This window comes from Mustelus asterias, chromosome 9 (genome assembly GCF_964213995.1).
Source record: "Mustelus asterias chromosome 9, sMusAst1.hap1.1, whole genome shotgun sequence".
Lineage (NCBI taxonomy): Eukaryota > Metazoa > Chordata > Chondrichthyes > Carcharhiniformes > Triakidae > Mustelus > Mustelus asterias.
The window spans coordinates 132,071,386-132,090,829 of NC_135809.1; the positions used below are offsets into that span (position 1 = coordinate 132,071,386).

The 19,444-nt window shown below is 48.4% G+C and overlaps 1 protein-coding gene across 1 annotated transcript in view; it reads right to left on the minus strand.

Moving 5' to 3' along the window:
* The window catches only part of LOC144499290 (low-density lipoprotein receptor-related protein 4-like), a 230,616-nt gene that overhangs the window by 118,048 nt on the left and 93,124 nt on the right, over positions 1-19,444 (minus strand). Inside the window, exons 3-4 of the mRNA XM_078221406.1 lie at positions 14,276-14,389; positions 12,987-13,103 (exon numbers count right to left, since the gene is read on the minus strand). Of these exons, the coding sequence (XP_078077532.1) occupies positions 12,987-13,103; positions 14,276-14,389 (231 nt within the window). The remainder of the gene's footprint in view (positions 1-12,986; positions 13,104-14,275; positions 14,390-19,444) is intronic.

Below are 19,444 nucleotides of genomic sequence, written 5' to 3' on the forward strand. Positions count from 1 at the left end.
CTCCCACAATCCAAAGATGTGGGGTGGACGATTAGGTGGATTGGCCATGCTAAATTGCCCCTTAGTGTCAGGGGGACTAGCAGGGTAAATGCATGGGGCTATGGGAATAGGGCCTGGGTGGGATTGTGGTCGGTGCAGGCTCGATGGGCCGAGTGGCCTCCTTCTGCACTGTCGGGATTCAATGAAAAACACGGGGAGAATGTGCAAGCTCCACACGGACACTCAGCCGAAGCTGGAATTGAACCGGGATCCCTGGCACTGCAAGGCAGCAGTGCTAACCACTGTGCCACTGCGCCGTATGGACACTGAATGCTTCTGCAAGAGCTGTAAATTGGCACACTTGTTCACATTCCAGTCATTGTCTTATGTTAACACTTCTCTGTGCGTGAGACACTCGCTCGAGTTGATTTCAGTGCACCCTTTGTGACAATCTCTTCAATACTTCAACTCAAAACAGATTCAGGCACCTCAGAGCCAATCAGATTTTCAGGACACATTTAGACCCGTCCACTTGACCCCCGGGCACTGTCGGGTAGAACACGCCTCGCTTTCTGTCAAACTGGAAAATGCCGGGCTGATGATATGCATTGTAAATTAGGTTAATGAGGATATAACAGAGCACAAAATGTGATCAAACCTCTTAATACTGGCTGCAGGATAAAATAACCCTTAATGTGCATCTTGTGATAAAAGTCCTTCAGGTCAACAGGACATTCATTTAGACAAATTAATGAAATGCCTTTTGAAATGTAGCTGAGGTTTTATCTGCATCAAAATGGATTTTTTGATTTGATTTATTATTGTCACAGTGAAAAGTATTGTTTCTTGTGCGCTATACAGCCAAAGCATACCGTTCATAGAGAAAGAAAGGAGAGAGTGCAGAATGTAGTGTTACAGTCATAGCTAGGGTGTAGAGAAAGATCAACTTAATGCGAGGTAGGTCCATTCAAAAGTCTGACAGCATCAGGGAAGAAGCTGTTCTTGAGTCAGCTGGTACGTGACCTCAGACTTTTGTATCTTTTTCCCAATGGAAGAAGGTGGAAGAGAGAATGTCCGGGGTGCGTGGGGTCCTTAATTATGCCGGCTGTTTTGTCGAGGCAGCGGGAAGTGTAGACAGAGTCAATGGATGGGAGGCTGGTTTGAGTGATGGATTGGGCTACATTCACGACCTTTTGTAGTTCCTTGCAGTCTTGGGCAGAGCAGGAGCCAGACCAAGCTGTGATACAACTAGAAAGAATGCTTTCTATGGTACATCTGTAAAAGATGATGGGAGATAAAACTCTTCCTTCGATTGATGTATGAGGAGAGATTGACTAGGTTAGGATTGTTTTCACTGGAGTTCAGACAAATGAGGGGGGAACTCACAGAGACTTATAAAATTCTAACAGGACTAGACAGGGTAGATGCAGGGAGGATGTTCCCGATGGTGGGAGTGTCCAGAACCAGGGGTCACAGTCTGAGGATTCGGGTAGACCATTTAGGACGGAGATGAGGAGACATTTCTTCACCCAAAGAGTGGTGAGCCTGTGGAATTCATTACCACAGGAAGTAGCTGATGCCAAAACATTGAATGTATTCAAGAGGCGGCTGGATATAGCACTTGGGGAGAATGGGATCAAAGGTTATGGGGAAAAAGCAGGATTAGGCTATTGAGTTGGATGATCAGCCATGATCGTGATGAATGGCGGAGCAGACTTGAAGGGCCAAATGGCCTCCTCCTGCTCCTATCTTCTCTGATTCTGTGTTCTTTTATATTTGCCATCAGTCGGGGTTGGAAGCTGAGAGAAAGAAATCCTCGCTCTGCTTCATTTATACACCTCAATATTGATCCCGGAACATCCATAATTCCTTTGCTGTAATACTGCCGGATTTCCTTTATCTGTACATCCAAAAACAGGACACATCCAAAACCCAAAGGCTTTTATAGTATGGACCCCAACATGAAGTTCAGCCACCTTTCCCACGGGAAGTCTGTGACCCGAGGCCATAAAATAGAACGTCAAATACAAAGCAGACTTTTGGAGCAGAAACGAGGTTGATGAGGGAGGTGAAGCTGTAAGGAACTTTCCAAGAAGGTCACCCAGCTGAGTGTATTGGCATTCTGTAATCTGCAGTGCGTAACCTGTGGCCCGGGGCCACCTGCGGCCCATCTGGGTTCTGAGTGCGGGCCCCACCGATTGGTCACGGTGGAGATCGGCGCATGCCGGTAGCCTCGCATTGCCGGCCTCCGCTCAGCAACCCCATATCGCTGCCCCTCGGGTCCCCACAGGCCCCGATCGCTGGCCTCCTGGATGTTTCCGGGCCAGCCTCGACCCACCCCCCCCATCTCGCCTCGATCTCCCCCTGCCCCCACCCGCAGCCCAGGCCCCCCCGGCAGGCCAACCCCCCCCCCCCCCCCCCCCACCCCCGCAACCCCCCACTCCATCACTGTCCTCCCTCGCTCTGCTGCCAGACCCTATGCAGAGTGACAGTGGGGACCCCCCAACCCACCGGTCTCATCCCCACAGGTCCCGCCCCCAATAGGCCCCGCCCCTTCTGGAAACATGTCATAAGACACTGACAGGGCCGGCGTGGAGCAGGTTGGCTTCACACCGGTTTTGGCTACACCCCCTACCCCCCTCACTCCCCCCGTAATCACAGAATCACTACAGTGCAGAAGGAGGCCATTCAGCCCATTGAGCATATACTGACAACAGTCCCATCCAGGCCCTGTCCCTGTAACCCCAAATATTTTACCCAATTATGCCCCTGACACTAAGGGGCAATGTAGCATGACCCATCCACCTAACCCGTACATCTTTGGAGTGTGAGATATTCTGACCCTGGTCAATAAACCCCTTGGAAACGGTTTTAAAATGTTTCCCACACTATTTTTTGTTACAAACGTAAATGTTACGGCGATTAACAATGATTAGAGGCTTCAGGAATATGCAGTTGTTGCCGATCCCGGGTTTGAGTAACTTCTGGGTGTTGGTTTCGATTTAAGGCCATAATTACGCGAGTTACTGACAGTTGCCGACGGGTGCCACATATTTTGCGGGATGTGTCGAGTGAGTCAGAACAAAGCCTGCCCCAGGCCGGCATTCCATTAAACACCAATAAAACCTCAACCCAGAAACTGCACCAATGGGCTTACAAACTCACAAACAGCAGCCTGAGTCTTGTTGGCCGAGAAAGGGAGGGGTTCACCAGACGTCTTCAGCAAAAAAAACACAGAGAGATCCAGTTCAGAGCAAACCATTCGAGTTACATTCTGCACTCAGCTGCCCTGCGCCCGCTGCTTATCATTACCGGGGAACTCCTGTCAGCAGAGCTTGACAGATGTCCAAAAGGGAGAAGCAGTGCAACTAGAATTCTTTGAAGTTGAAATAAAAAAGAGCTCCCCTATGCACCATTCTCAAAGACTGCTATACTTGACAGCTGGCTGTGTCAAAAGGAATGCACATCGTGCAGCACTAATGAAAACAGTTATCGACCTGCACTGTTCCAAGATCTCGGTTCTTCTGCATTCCACCTGCATGGTGTTTTCTCCTTTGATACGAGGGCTTTGAACCTATCGCTCATCTGGTGTCGACAATTCGACTGACTGTTGTTTAACCGTTGCTGAGAGCTCTGCACAGAAGCTGAACCAGTCGCAGCAATTAGTTCTTCTCAGAGGCAGTGCGTTCTTTTACTGTCTCCGACCCACAACACAATGGTGTCCAAAGAAAATGCTGCCCACACGTCAGGTCGAGCAGAAGAAGCCAGAGCTGCAAGGAGCGACTTTCCCAAGATCACATTACAGGAGGAAAATCCTTAATCAGCCCCGCTGCAGCTCACTTACCCACTCGCACCATGGTGACCTGCTCAACACACCCACTGCCCGCCTCGGTGCCCCCAATGGGCACCCTTCCTGAGGAAGATCTACCAATGGATACCATCTGGTCAAGGAATGGGAAACACACAGGGTCACTAACAAATTCCTTGTGCACACCCCATGGCAGGCTCCGAACTGCAACAGTCAAGGAGTAGCTTCCTAAAGAGGTTCAGGACAAGACAGGGTCCCTGTGCTAAAGACGTTCAGGACAGGACAGGGTCCCTGTGCAGGCCAACCTCCATTGCTGGGGCCTCAGTACAAACCCCACATGCACTTTTGGAGAGACAGAAACAATGCTGCATGTTTCCAAGGAGTGGTGCTGCTGCTGTCATAGTCAGGGCATAGTCTGGGCGGCACGGTAGCACAGTGGTTAGCACTGCTGCTTCACAGCTCCAGGGACCTGGGTTCAATTCCCGGCTCGGGTCACTGTCTGTGTGGAGTTTGCACATTCTCCTCGTGTCTGCGTGGGTTTCCTCCGGGTGCACCGGTTTCCTCCCACAATCCAAAGATGTGCGGGTTAGGTTGATTGACTATGCTAAAATTGCCCCTTAGTGTCCAGAGATGCATAGGTTAGAGGGATTAGTGGGTGGGATATGGGGATAGGGTCTGAATGGGATTGTGGTCGGTGCAGACTCGATGGGCCGAATGGCCTCTTTCTGTACTGTAGGGTTCCTATGATTCTATGATGAGGGGATAACAGAAGTGTGGGCGAGGGTTTCAGCAACTAATGAGGTACGGTGGGACAGAATCAGTTGGCGTTCCAGAGGTGGAATGGTGAGGGTGCAGACACATGGTCGCGAGCTCACCTCTGGGTTAAATATGACATCGAGTTTGCGAACAGCCCCTCGTTCAGCCTCAGACAGTTGTTGGAGAGAGGGATGGAGATGGTGGTGAGGGAATGGTACTTGTAGTGAAGACTGAAGATAATGCCGCAGTCTTCCCAATGTTTAATCGCCGGACATCCACTAACTGACCTTGGAGGACTTGGCTGGATTTTAATTGAGAGCCGAAAGTTATATCTTCATTCCTCTGAGACAGGATGTCCCAGCCCAGCCAATAAGCAGGTTAGCAGCATTTCAGTGCCAACAGTGCCACCCGGAGTGCTGGCCACAGCTGGAACTTCAGCAGCTGGAACTGAGTCGACCCAGAGAGCAGCTCAGGGCAGAGCTCTCCAGGGCCAGTCAGGCAGGCTGCAGTGATGGGGAGCTGGGCTCAGTCGACCATCAGGGCAGGGGAAGCTGCGGGGAGAGTGTCCATCAGCCACAGGAGATTCACCCTCTCCCTGAGCTAGCGGGGAACCTGTCAGGTTTTAATGGGCAGTTTTCCCATGTCCTAAGGTACCCTTTCGCCATTGGTAAAATCCCAACAGTGGGCGGCCAGAACAGACTCGTCGTTACCCAAGGCCGAAATCGAACCCGGGTCCATAGCGCTGTGAGGTAGCAGTGCTAACTACTGTGCCACTGTGCCGCCCACACTTCCACTGTCTGTGTGGAGTCTGCACGTTCTCCTCGGGAATGCGTGGGTTTCCTCCGGGTACTGGATAGTCACATGGGTAGTCACATGAGCAGCCTGGGAATGGAGGGATACAAACGATTGGTCTAGTTGGACCAAGGAGCGGCACAGGCTTGGAGGGCCGAAGGGCCTGTTTCCTGTGCTGTACTGTTCTTTGTTCTTACTCCGGTTTCCTCCCACAGTTCAAAGATGTGCAGGTTAGGTTGGCTGGTCATGCTAAAATTGCCCCTGAGTGACAGGGGGATTAGCTAGGATAAATACATGGGGTTATTGGGATAGGGCGTGGGTGGGATCGTTGTCAGTGAGGGCTCAATGGGCCGAATGTCATCCTTCTGCACTACAGGGATTCTATGCAGCCAGTATAATGAAGGACCCCGCACACCCTGCTCATTCTCTCTTCCACCTTCTTCCGTCGGGAAAAGGATACAAAGGTCTGAGGTCACGAACCAACCGACTCAAGAATAGCTTCTTCCCTGCTGCTGTCAGACTTTTGAATAGACCTACCTTGCATTAAGTCGATCTTTCTCTACACCCTAGTGATAACTGTAACACTACATTCTGCACTTTCTCGTTTCCTTCTCTATGAACAGTATGCTTTGTCTGTATAGCGCGCAAGAAACAATACTAGCCATTGTATGCTAATATACGTGACAATAATAAATCAAATCAAATCAAAATGATTCTGTGATTCTATGAGTGGGTGCTAATTCACCACTTTGGGACCTCAGTTTGTCTCCTAAGGGTGGATGGGCACCCACTGCCTTCCTCACACAGGTAAAACCTCAGCGATGGCACGGAGACAATGGGCAAAGAATTGTTGCCTTCCACCGCTCCCCGTCCCCCCTCGCTCCGCCCTGCTGCTTCCCATCTTGTCCCAAGGTCCCAGTGAAATCCCGGCCATTGATGTTCTGCAATTGCTCAGAGTTGCCAACTTTCTTCAGCTGCTAGAGACGTGTCTGCAGGGGGGGGGGGATAGATTTGCCATTCGGCCCATCGAGTTTGCACCAACAACAATCCCAACCAGGCCCTATCCCCATGACCCCATGTATTTACCCTAGCTAGTCCCCCTGACAGGAAGGGTCAATTTAACATGGCCAATCCACCTAACCTGCACATCTTTGGACTGTGGGAGGAAACCGGAGCACCCGGAGGAAACCCACGCAGACACGGGGAGAACATGAAAATTCTGCACAGACAATCACCCAAGGCCAGAATCGAACCCAGGTTCCTGGCGCTGTGAGGCAGCAGTGCTAACCACTGTGCCACCGTGCTGCCCACTGTGTGGTGGGTTACCAATTGGAACGCACCTGGGTGAAGTGGCGTACAACGGGGAACGGCAGGTTAAATAACAAGCAGCCACATATAAAACTAAACAAACACTGGTAGCCTTTTACACCCACTGCTGGTATTTCAAAGATTAACAAGAGTTAATGATCCGGCCAGCTATATTGGAGCAGTTTGAATTGGGCAGTGTGTGCTGGGTCAGTGAGTAGCTCACTGTGTTTTAATGTCAGAAGAGCAGACAGTGATAATGAGCTCTGAGCCACTCTGCTGTGGAAATAGGGCCAGGGATGAATGGAGCACATTAATTTATCTTTCATTCTATGAACTGTTTACACCACACTAAATGACACAATATCCACCCTTTGTAACAGTGATATTATTCTCTCTCTCCCTTCCGTCATCTTCTTCTGCCTTTTATTTTTCTCCTTGTTTTCTCTGTTTTTCTTTCCAATGTTTTTCCTCCCTTTATTGCCTCTATTTCCATTCTCCACTCAGCCCAGCTCTGAGTGCCACTAACTTGGTGCTTTGCTATTTTTTCCTTTTGAGAGAAAAAGAGAGTGTGTGCAGGAGAATAGGTGAGAGAGGGGGAGGAGGGTTTTAACTTTATTTATTAGTCACGAGGAGGCTGACATTAACACTGCAATGAAGTTACTGTGAGAATCCCCATTTGCCACACTCCAGCGCCTGTTCTGGTACATTGAGGGAGAATTTAGCACGGCCAATGCATCTAACCAGCATCTCTTTTGAACTGTGGGAGGAAACCGGAGTACCCGGAGGAAACCCACGCAGACACGGGGAGAATGTGCAAACTCCACACAGACAGTGACCCAAGCCGGGAATTGAACCTGGGACCCTGGTGCTGTGCGGCAGCAGTGCTAACCACTGTGCCACCACGCTGTTCCTCGATTCATCACCCTCCACCCAAGCCCATCAGCTGTGAGGCACCCATGATCCACTTGGACACTTCTGGAGTCTGTGTCCATCCCCTCCCAGTAGATGACCTGGTATCCACGTGACCCCCTTGTTTGTGAGCTGTTCATGCAGCCTTGTCAGGTTCCAGCTTCCACCCCTCGATCTTCCCTCTGCCTCCCATTGTTCATCCTCTCCATCCACCTCCTTGCCCCTCTGTCTGCCATTGTGAGCTCTTACCCTTCCCCCATCCCCCTCTTCCACAGCCCTCCTTCCACATTGCTCCCCTTGTCTTTGTGAGGTCAAACCATGCCAACCCTTTTTGCCTGGCATCACCTCCACCCGTGGCTAGCACGAGGGGACATAGCTTTAAATTGAGGGGTGAGAGATATAGGACAGATGTTAGAGGTAGGTTCTTCACTCAGAGAGGAGTAAGGGCGTGGAATGCCCTGCCTGCAGCAGTAGTGGACTCGTCAACACTAAGAGCATTCAAATGGTTATTGGATAAACATATGGATGATATTGGAATAGTGTAGATTAGAGGGGCTTTAGATTGGTACCACTGGTCGGTGCAACATCGAGGGCCGAAGGGCCTGTACTGCGCTGTAATGTTCTATGGTCGAACTTTAGACCCTTGTTGTGGATGCAGCATGAGTCCTGCAGCACAGTGCCCTCCAGATGGGCACTGCTGTGTGGTACCAGGGGGAAGGAGACCTCCTGGTAGCAGAACTAGGAGTGAGGATTCCCAGAGTTGAAGATTTTGATTTTGTGATTAACTGAGGAACCGATACGCCCCCACAGATGGATGTGGGTCTTCCAAGTGGAGTCCGCACTTGTGTTTTCATTTATTTATTAGTCACAAGTCGGGCTTATGTTAATGCTGCAATGAAGTTACTGTGAAATTCCCCTGTCGGCACATTCCGGTGCCTGTTCAGGTCAATGCACCCTAACCAGCGCGTCTTTCGGACTGTGGGAGGAAACTCGGGCACCTGGAGGAAACCCACATAGACACGAAGAGAATGTGCAGACTCCACACAGCCAGTGACCCAAGCTGGGAATTGAACCCGGGTCTCTGGCGCTGTGAAGCAGCGGTGCTAACCACTGTGCCACCGTGCCGCCCTTGCAATGTTGCCTGAAGAAGAGTAGGACCAATAGCAGCAAGACTGGAAGGGCCAGTGCCGGCTGATTGGCTGGCCTCATGCTGGAATGGTGTGGGAAGGGAATCAAGGGTGGCTGGTATCAGTGGGCGGGGAGGAGGGGGGCGGATTTTAAAGGGGGTTTTACAATCGGAAAGGTGGGGAGAAGGAAGGGAGGAAATCCCAAAGTCATGCATTGAGCTAAGTTACACCACATATTGTTCTCACTTAGGCTCTTTTTCTCCACGTACACACGTAATTGTGTCTCTGGTGATCAACTGTCACGATGCCGACAGCTAAATTAAACATTTCAGAGATCAATGTAGGCTATTCAATGGATTGCATGTTTTCCATAGAATCCATAGAATCCCTGCAGTGCAGAAGCAGGCCATTTAACCCAGCGAGCCTGCACCGACAACAATCCCATCCAGGTCCTGCCCTATCCCCGCAACCCCACAAAATTATCCTCCTAATCACCCTGACACTAAGGGGCAATCTGCATTCTGCATTCTCTCGTTTCCTTCTCTGTGAACGGTATGCTTTGTCTGTATAGCGCGCAAGAAACAATACTTTTCACTGTATGTTACTACATGTGACAATAATAAATCAAATCAAAAAAAGCATGGCCAATCAACCTAACCTGCACATCTTGGCACTGTGGGAGGAAACCGGAGCACCCGGAGGAAACCCACGCAAAGACGGGGAGAACGTGCAAACTCCACACAGACAGTGAGCCGAGGCCAGAATCAAACCCGGGTCCCTGGCGCTGTGAGGCAGCAGCGCTAACCACCGTGCCATCCCGTTTTGTAACAGTTCAGATTTCAATATAAGCCCACCAATAGACAAGAAAGATTGGAATTGACCAAGTGCCCTTCAGGGCCTCAGGATGTTCATAAAGCACTTTAAACCCAATGGTGTAATTTCATATTGGACTGCACTGTAAGCACTCTGAGAAGATGGAGTATTGTGCTCTAAGTTTCCAAAGAGGCAGGCCAGATGTGCTGCTACCTGTAAAACAGCTTCATTCAGATCCTCAGGATTGAAAATATTTCAGGTTGTGTAAAATCAACACACGTTATCGCGTCTATCACCTGCTCACTGCCCGAAGGGACAATTTGTCCAGAAAGTGATGAGAATCATTTGGATTTTCATCTAAATTCAGTGAAATTCAATTTCTTTGTGCTCTGCTACCCACAATATTTATCGACCGCAGCGGTTCGAGAAGGCGGCTCATCACTGAGGGCAAGTAGGGATGGATGATGAATGCCGGCCGAGCCAGTGACACCCACATCCCATAAAAAAATTAAAAAGTACTTTCCTTCATACATTTCTTTCGCCAGAGTTGGTTTCAGAGTTGCAGATTCATTCAAGATAAATCGCATTTTCTGCTGTCTGTTGGAAATAGTTAAGTTTCGAATCAATGCGAAGAGGGTTTTAGTCTCATTTGTTACATGACTGCTCATTGACTGTGGAACAATGTCTTTATCTCCCAAATCAACAAAGCGCTCGATTTAGCTGAAAGCTGGAAGACACAATGGGCTTAGTTTTCGACTCCTTTGATGTCCTCATTAGCTCAAACTACTTACAGACAGCTACAAACATCGACGAGAGTTTGATTCTGCTCTGGGTGCAGAGGGAGCTGTGGCTTTATTTTGTCGAAATATCATTTTGCTGATAAGGGAGCAGTCGTATTATTCTTGGTATCAGGTTGTCTTCAACAGAGGGAACCAAATGAATTAACTTAATGGACCATTTTGCAGCTCTGCGCCTGCTTACCTATTCTTATAGAATCCCTACAGTGCAAAAGGAGGCCATTTGGCCCATTGAGTCTGCACCGACCACAATCCCACCCAGGCTCTATCCCCGTAATCTCACTTATTTACCCTGCTAACCCTCTGATGCTAAGGGGCAATTTAGCATGGCCAATCAACCTAACCCACACATCTTTGGGCTGTGGGAGGAAACCGGAGCACCCGGAGGAAATCCACGCAGACATGGGGAGAATGTGCAAACTCCACACAGACAGTGACCCAAGCCAGATGTCGAATCTGGGCTCCTAGCGCTGTGAGGCAGCAGTGCTAACCACTGTGCCACCGTGCTGCTCAAATACCTACATATACCTTAGACCAAATACCTTTATACCTATATATTGCCAAATTTCCCCCCTGCTTGTTTCTCCCAGGGTCGGGGTGAGGGTTGTCGGAGAGGACAGACCTCTCGGGCGGGGGGGATATTTAAATCACATTTTCAGTGTCAAAGTGCAGGACAATTGCCCAATGAATGTTAGCTCTTCTGGACAATGTTACCCTGTAAATCTCTGAGAGGGATTCCCCAGTGCAGACTCTTCGGGGTAGCCCCCACCTCCCTCCAAATCTGGGGAGCTCAGAGGTTAAGGCCAAAAAATGTTTCTACTTGCTACCTTGAGGGAGAAACTAAACATGGCCACAGCGGAACAGAGAATTACTGGATCAAGTCGAGGGTATCTGAACTGCCAGTGCCAGAAATGTTCCAAGGCTCAGTTTTGTAAAGGTCCAACCAAATTTTCATCAGGTTTTTAAAATTCATTTGTGGGACATGTGTGTCGCTGGCTGGCCAGCAGCTATTGCCCATCCCTAGTCACCCTTGAACTGAGTGTCTATCTCGGCCATTTCAGAGGGCAGTTGAAAGTTAACCACATTGCTGTGGCTCTGAAGTCACATGTGGGCCAGACCGGGTAAGAATGGCAGATTTCCTTCTCTAAAGGACATTCGTGAACCAGATGGGTTTTTCCAACAATCGACAATGGTTTCACGGTCATCAGTATGATGACCGTGAAACCATTGAATTCAAATTCCACCAGCTGCCGTGGTGGGATTCGAACCCGGGTCCCCAGGACATTAGCTGTATTTCTGGATTAATTGTCTAGCGATAACACCACTAGACATCACCTCCCCACAGATGTGAAATATAGAAAGGAGCCTCCTGAAGAATGATCTTTCCTTGAGAAATTGCAGCGTGATCTCTTTTCTTTGTGGATAGGATATTGGTATGTAGATAGGCTGGAAAATTGGGCGGGGATCCTGGATTCAGGATTCAATCCTGGACCGGGGAGCGGCGCGGGCTTGGAGGGCCGAAGGGCCTGTTCCTGTGCTGTATTGTTCTTTGTTCTTTGTTCTTTAGACTTTCAGCTGTTATGTGTAGCAGAGAAAGTCTACACGGTAAGAGAAATCCTGACGAATTTACGACATACACAAGATGCTGTGATCTGGTTTCCCTAATTTCATACTTTCAAAACAAGGATATTGAGGGCTTGTAGCACAACTCACTGAATTTTCCGTTGGGAACGAATGTGTCACTGTGAGATTTCTTGCCCATCGACTGCTTACTTACTAAACCTGTTTCAGAAAATGACGCCCAATCCCACATGAAACAAGTAAAGCCCATTCGACAAACATCCTGATCTTCAGGTGAAACACTCCGCCATTGAAATCACTTTAGTTTATAGTTTTGTGATTTCTTGCCATTTAGTTTAAGGCAACAATGAGTAACTGGGCAGCGTTACGGCATCTCCTTCTTTCCAGGTAGTCTCTCAGGATTGAGGATGACTCGCTTCCATTCCGGTTCAACCGGTTCCCGGACAGCTGCCAAGATCAATGTGTGATCTGCAGACTTAACCACATGGTGTAGCTACCACCAAGTAGCCAATGCACCGATATAATGGATTTAAAAATAAGAAGGCCACCAATGCCTCTACTTCCTCAGGAGACTAAGGGAATTGGCACGTCCGATACAACTCTCACCACTTTCTACAGGTGCACCATAGAAAGCATTCTTTCTGGATGTATCACAGCTTGGTGTGGCTCCTGCTCTGCCCAAGACCGCAAGAAACTACAAAAGGTTGTGAACGTAGCCCAGGCCATCCATCCATTGACTCCGTCTACACTTCCCACTGCCAGCAGAATCAAGGACCCCATGCATTCTGGACATTCTCTCTTTCACTTTCTTCCGTTGGGAAAAAGATACAAACGTCTGAGGTCACTTACCGACCGACTCAAGAACAGCTTCTTCCCTGCTGCCGTCAGACTTTTGAATGGTCCTATCACATATTAAGCTGATCTTTCTCCTCACCCTATCAGTAATAGCAATGCTACATTCTGCACCCTCTCCTTTCCTTCTCTGTGAACGGTATGTTTTGTCTGTATAGCGCGCAAGAAACAATAGTTTTCACTGTATGTTAATACATGTGACAATAATAAATCAAATCAATTCAGTTACAGGCAGTCACTTTTTAATCTCAGATTAATACTTACGACAGCCTTCTTCATCAGAACCATCTTTACAATCCGTGTCTCCATCACAATACCAATGCTCGGCAATGCAGCTGCCATCATTACAGCGAAACTCTTTGTCAGAACATTTTCTCATGTCTACGACAGAAAAGCAAAAGACAGGGAAAAATAAAATGCATCTCCTTGTGGAGGGGGGGGGGGTTAACTTGGTGTTGTGAGACTTCTTACTGTGCCCACCCCAGTCCAACGCCGGCATCTCCACATCATGATCAACACTTGATCAGTAATTCGTGGTCCACAGCAAATTGGACACAAAGAATAGAACAATAGAATGACTTGGACAGGTCAGGAGAGCGGGCAAAGAAGTGGCAGATGGAATACAATGTGGGGAAGTGTGAGGTTATGCACAGGAAGAATAGTGGCGTAGACTATTTTCTAAATGGGGAAAGGCTTTGGAAATCTGAAGCACAAAGGGACTTGGGAGTCTTGGTTCAAAATTCTCTTAAGGTTAACGTGCAGGTTCAGTTGGCAGTTGGGAAGGCAAATGCAATGCTAGCGTTCATTTCCAGAGGACTAGAACACAAAAGCAGGAATGTACTGCTGAGGCTGTATAAAGCTCTGGGTCAGACCCCATTTGGAATATTGTGAGCAGTTTTGGGCCCCATACCTAAGGAAGGAAGTGCTGGCCTTGGAGGGGGTCCAGAGGAGGTTCACAAGAATGATCCCAGAATGAAGGGTTTGTCATACAGGGAGTGGTTGAGGCATCTGGGTCTATACTCGATGGAGTTTAGAAGGATGCAGGAGGATCTAATTGAAACTTACAGAATACTGAGAGGCCTGGATAAAGTGGACGTGGAGAGGGCATTTCCACTAGTGGAAGAGAATAGAACTCGAGGGCACAACTTCAGAGTGAAAAGACGCTCCTTTAAAACTGAGATGAGAAGGAATTTCCACAGCCAGAGGGTGGAAAATCTGTGGAACTCACAGAGGGCTGTGGAGGCCAGGTCATTGAGTGTCTTTAAGACAGAGATAGATAGATTCTTGATCAATAGGGGGATCAAGGGTTACGTGGAGAAGGCGGGAGAATGGGGATAAGAATCATATCAGCAATGAGCAGACTCAATGGGCCGAATGGCCTGATTCTCTCCCATATCTTATGTTCTTACGGTCTTAGTTTGCAATCACCTATTTAATTAGACAAAGGCTCCACAAGGAGCTCCTGTGATTTAAAGTGAGGCTTCTTGCACAGGAACCTTATCCTGCTGCTGCTTCACAAAGACTGGTTTGACCACAAATGGAGTTGCACTCACCGCACTGTTCATCACTGTTGTCTCCGCAGTCGTTGTCCCCATCGCAGTGCCACAAGCTCCGGATACAGTAACCGTTCTGGCAGTGAAATTCATCCTCCTCACACTCACGAGGTGCTGAAATACAGAAACGGAATTAAATAGCTATGATTGCTAATTTTGCCCTGACGGTAATTTTGCTATGACAGTAATATTGGGTGGAATTCTCCAGCCGCGTGGGTCTAAAAGCCGGAAATTCCTGCCCGACCACCAATGGGGTTTCACATTGACGGAACCAGCCCGCTAAAGTTCCAGTGGCAGACGGGATGGGAGAATTCCAGCCATTGTTTGCAGTAATGCCAAACCCCCATTCACTACCGCGGGACCAGGAAATCCCACCGGCCTAAAAGGCCACAAGATTCTGCCCCCTGCGTCTGCCTGTGGAAAACCTGACGGATTTTGTTATAATTTCATCACTCTTTTCCCTATTGTAATTAATCAGATCTACATTTTGATTTATTCATTTGCGGGATGTGGCTAGGCCAGCATTTATTGCCCATCCCTAATTGCCCTTGAGAAGGTGGTGGTGAGCTGCCTTCTTGAACCGCTGCAGTTTCTGGGGTGTAGGCACACCCACAGTGCTGTTAGGGAAGGATCCCAGGATTTTGACCCAACGGCAGGGAAGGAATGGCAGTATATTCCCAAGTTAGGATGGTGAGTGTCTTCTCGGGGAACTCCCAGGTGGTGGTGTTCCCAGTTATCTGCTGCTCTTTTCCTTCTAGATGGTTGTGGGTTTGGAATGTGAACAAAAAACAAAGAACGAAGAAAAGTACAGCACAGGAACAGGCCCTTCGGCCTCCCAAGCCTGTGCCGATCATGATGCCCTAACTAGACTAAAAGAAATCTTCTGTCCTTACTCAGTCCATATCCCTCTGTTCTCTCCCGATTCCTGTACCCATCCAGCTGCCTCTTAAATGTTGCTACGGTGCCTGCTTCAACCACCTCCTCTGGCAGCGCGTTCCAGGCACCCATCACACTCTGCGTGAAAACCTTTCCCCGCACACCTCACTTAAACTTTCCCCCTCTCACCTTGAACCTGTGCCCCCTTGTAGTTGACACTTCCACCCTGGGGAAAAACCTCTGACTGTCCACCCTGTCTGTGCCTCTCATAATTTTGTAGACCTCTATCAGGTCTCCCCTCAGCCTCCGTCTTTCTCGTGAAAACAATCCTAGTTTATTCAACCTCTCCTCGTAGCCAACAACCTCGAGACCAGGCAACATCCTGATGAACCTTCTTTGCGATCTCTCCAATGCTTCCACATCCTTCTGGTAGTGTGGTGACCAGAACTGCACGCAATACTCCAAATGCGGCCTAACCAAGGTTTTATATAGCTGCAACATGATTTGCCAACTCAGTGCCCCAATATAGCTGCCTAAAGTGCATCTTGTAGATGGTACACATTGCTGCCATTGTGCATCAGTGGTGGAGTGACTGAATGTTTGCGGAATGGGTAGCAAGCAAGTGGGGCTGTTTGTCCTGGATGGTGTCGAGCTTCTTGAGTGTTGTTGGAGCTGCACCCATCCAGGCAAGTGGGGAGTATTCCATCACACTCCTGACTTGTGCCTTGTAGATGGTGGACAGGCTTTGGGGAGTCAGGAGGTGAGTTACTCGATGCGGGATTCCCACCCTATGCCCTGCTCTTGCAGCCACTGTGTTTATATGGCTGGGTCCAGTTCAGTTTTGCTCGATGGCAAACCTTAGGATGATGATGTGGTGATGTGTCACAGGGATCGGTGTTGGGTCCATTGTTGTTTGTCATCTATATCAATGATCTGGATGATAATGTGGTCAATTGGATCAGCAAGTTTGCTGATGATACAAAGATTGGAGGTGTAGTGGACAGTGAGGAAGGTTTTCAAAGCTTGCAGAGGGATTTGGACCAACTAGAAAAATGGGCTGAAAAATGGCAAATGGAATTTAACGCAGACAAGTGTGAGATATTGCACTTTGGAGGGACAAACCAAAGAAGAACGTACAGGGTAAATGGTAGGACTCTGAAGAGTGCAGTTGAACAGAGGGATCTGGGAATACAGGTACAGAATTCCCTAAAAGTGACGTCACAGGTGGATAGGGTCGTAAAGAGTGCCTTTGGTACATTGGCCTTTATAAATCGGAGTATCGAGTATAAAAGTTGGAGTGTTATGGTAAGGTTATATAAGGCATTGGTGAGGCCAAATTTGGAGTATTGTGTACAGTTTTGGTCACCTAGTTACAGGAAGGATGTAATTAAGGTTGAAAGAGTGCAGAGAAGGTTCACAAGGATGTTGCCGGGACTTGAGAAGCTGAGTTACAGAGAGAGATTGAATAGGTTGGGACTTTATTCCCTGGAGCGTAGAAGATTGAGGGGAGATTTGATAGAGGTGTATAAGATTTTGATGGGTATAGATAGAGTGAATGCAAGCAGGCTTTTTCCACTGAGGCTAGGGAAGAAAAAAACCAGAGGGCATGGGTTAAGGGTGAAAGGAGAAAAGTTTAAAGGGAATATTAGGGGGGGCTTCTTCACGCAGAGAGTGGTGGGAGTGTGGAATGAGCTGCCGGATAAAGTGGTAAATGCGGGGTCACTTTTAACATTTAAGAAAACCTTGGACGGGTTCATGGATGAGAGGGGTGTGGAGGGATATGGTCCAAGTGCAGGTCAGTGGGACTAGGCATAAAATGGTTCGGCACAGACAAGAAGGGCCAAAAGGCCTGTTTCTGAGCTGTAATTTTCTATGTTTCTATGGTTCTATGATGGTGGGGGATTCAGCGATGGTAGTGCCATGAATGACAAGAGGAGATGATTAGATTTTGTCATGTTGGTGATGACCAGTGCCTGGCATTTATGTGGTATGAATTCTGCTGGCCACAAAGCAACCCAGGCCTCATTATTATCCATATCTGGCTGCATATCGGCATTATCTGAGAGTTGTAAATGGAAGTGAATACTGTACAATCATGCAGGAACATTCCCACTTCAAGTCAGTTATGAAGCAGCTGGGCTAGGATACTGCCCTGAGGAATTCTGGTGATGATGTCCTGGGGCTCAGATGATTGGCCACCATCTTCCTTTGTGCATGAGAACACCATCAACCTGCAAGTTCTCCTCCAAGCCTCACACCGTCCTGACTTAGAAATATATCAGCCGTTTCTTCACTGTTGCTGGGTCAAAATTCTGGAACTCCCTCCCCAACAGCCCTTTGGGTATACCTACACCACATGGACTGCAGCGGTTCAACAAGGCAGCTCATCACTACCTTCTCAAGGGCAATTATGGATGGGTAATGAATGCTGGCCTAGCTAGTGACGCCCACATCCCATGAAAGAATAAAAGAAAAGGTACGACTTTGGCTAATGGAGAGTTTCTCCCGGTTCCCACTGGCTTCAGTTTTTCCGGGACTCTATGAGGCACAGTCAAATGCTGTCTTGATGGTAAGACAAATCACTCTTGCCTCACCTCTGGACCTCAGCTCTTTTGTCCAAGTTTGGGACCCGGGTGATAGTGAGGTCTGGCATCGAGTGGCCCTGGTGGAACATTGGGGAACAGGTAACTGCCGCTTGGTAACACTGTCAACCACACTTGCTGAAGATGGGGAGATAGTTTGCTCGATTAGGATTGGCCTGTTTTTTGCACACAGCGCACACCTGGTCAATGTTCCTCTTTGTTGGTAGATGCCAGTATTGTAGCTGCGTTTAGCTCGAGGCACAGGTAGATCCCACAATATTAACAATCTTGCATCTTTGTGCTCTGTTGGTAACTTTTGCCATCAGAAATTCCCATGACTGTACAGACAATAGAAACTGCAGATATAGACTTGTCAAAGTGTGCATACATAGAATCATAGAATCCTACAGTGCAGAAGGAGGCCACTTGGCCCATCGAGTCTGCACCGACCACAATCCCACCCAGGCCCTATCCCCATAACCCCATGCATTTACCTTAGCTAGTCCCCCTGACACTTAGGGGCAATTTAGCGTGGCCAATCCACCTAACCCGCACATCTTTGGACTGTGGGAGGAAACCGGAGCACGTGGAGGAAACCCATGCAGAGATGGGGAGAATGTGCAAACTCCACACAGACAGTGACCCAAGCTAGGAATCGAACCCGGGTCCCTGGCGCTGTGAGGCAGCAGTGCTAACCACTGTGCCACCGTGCAATGTCAATACTGCAATGTAACTGCAGTGTGACAATTTACATAATAAATATAAAAAAACAGGGTGTGAAACTTTTAATAGAAATGTATAAAATGGATAATAAAGAGTTTTGAATTAAGCAGCAGCCTGAGTTATGTTTGCCCATCCTCTGCTTTGAATTTTATTTCACCCTGAATACTAGACTTGGGTCTTGACCCGCGACCCTGAATGTGTTGGGAGATGAGACCATTAATCTATGAAATATCTTTGGTCTGTCCACACCCTGCCGCTAGTCTCCTCCATTATAAATTCCATGTCCATATACATCAGGCAAGCTGCCAACGTAAACATATCGTGCGTTAATTATAATGCTACTCTGCCACTGGTGGGCAAGTCAAATTATAGCGTGATGAATTCGTAAAGGCAGTTTACAGCATAAATATGGACATAGGAATTTATAAAAACAAGTTGCGGAGTGGGATTGAACTCTATCCATAAACCCTAATTCTCCCTCTGCCTCTAATCCCACATTACCCTCTGTAATGACTTTAATCAGGCAATTGAGGTCAGTCTGTTAGAACATGAACGTCCTGATTAAGGGCCAAATTGATGGGCCAATCAGGGAGCCTCTTGGTTTGTATTTAACCAGGCGTGTCAGTTCCTCTGGGACTCCGAGTGCAGACTGCTAACTGGAAGCGCTCTGTATGCTGTTGTCTGACTTGTAAATAAAGGGATTTTGAAGAAGGGGCTTCTGCCTCCAAGGACTTATTACGCCCACAGACACACTTGATTTTGATTCCTCAAATGCAACGGCCAAGGGAAACCAATGACTGTACAATAGGAAATTTTATTGGCACGGTGGCGCAGTGGTTAGCACTGCTGCCTCACAGCTCCAGGGACCCGGGTTCGATTCCCGGCTTGGCTCACTGTCTGTGTGGAGTCTGCACGTTCTCCTCGTGTCTGCGTGGGTTTCCCCCGGGTGCTCCGGTTTCCTCCCACAGTCCAAAGATTAGGTTGATTG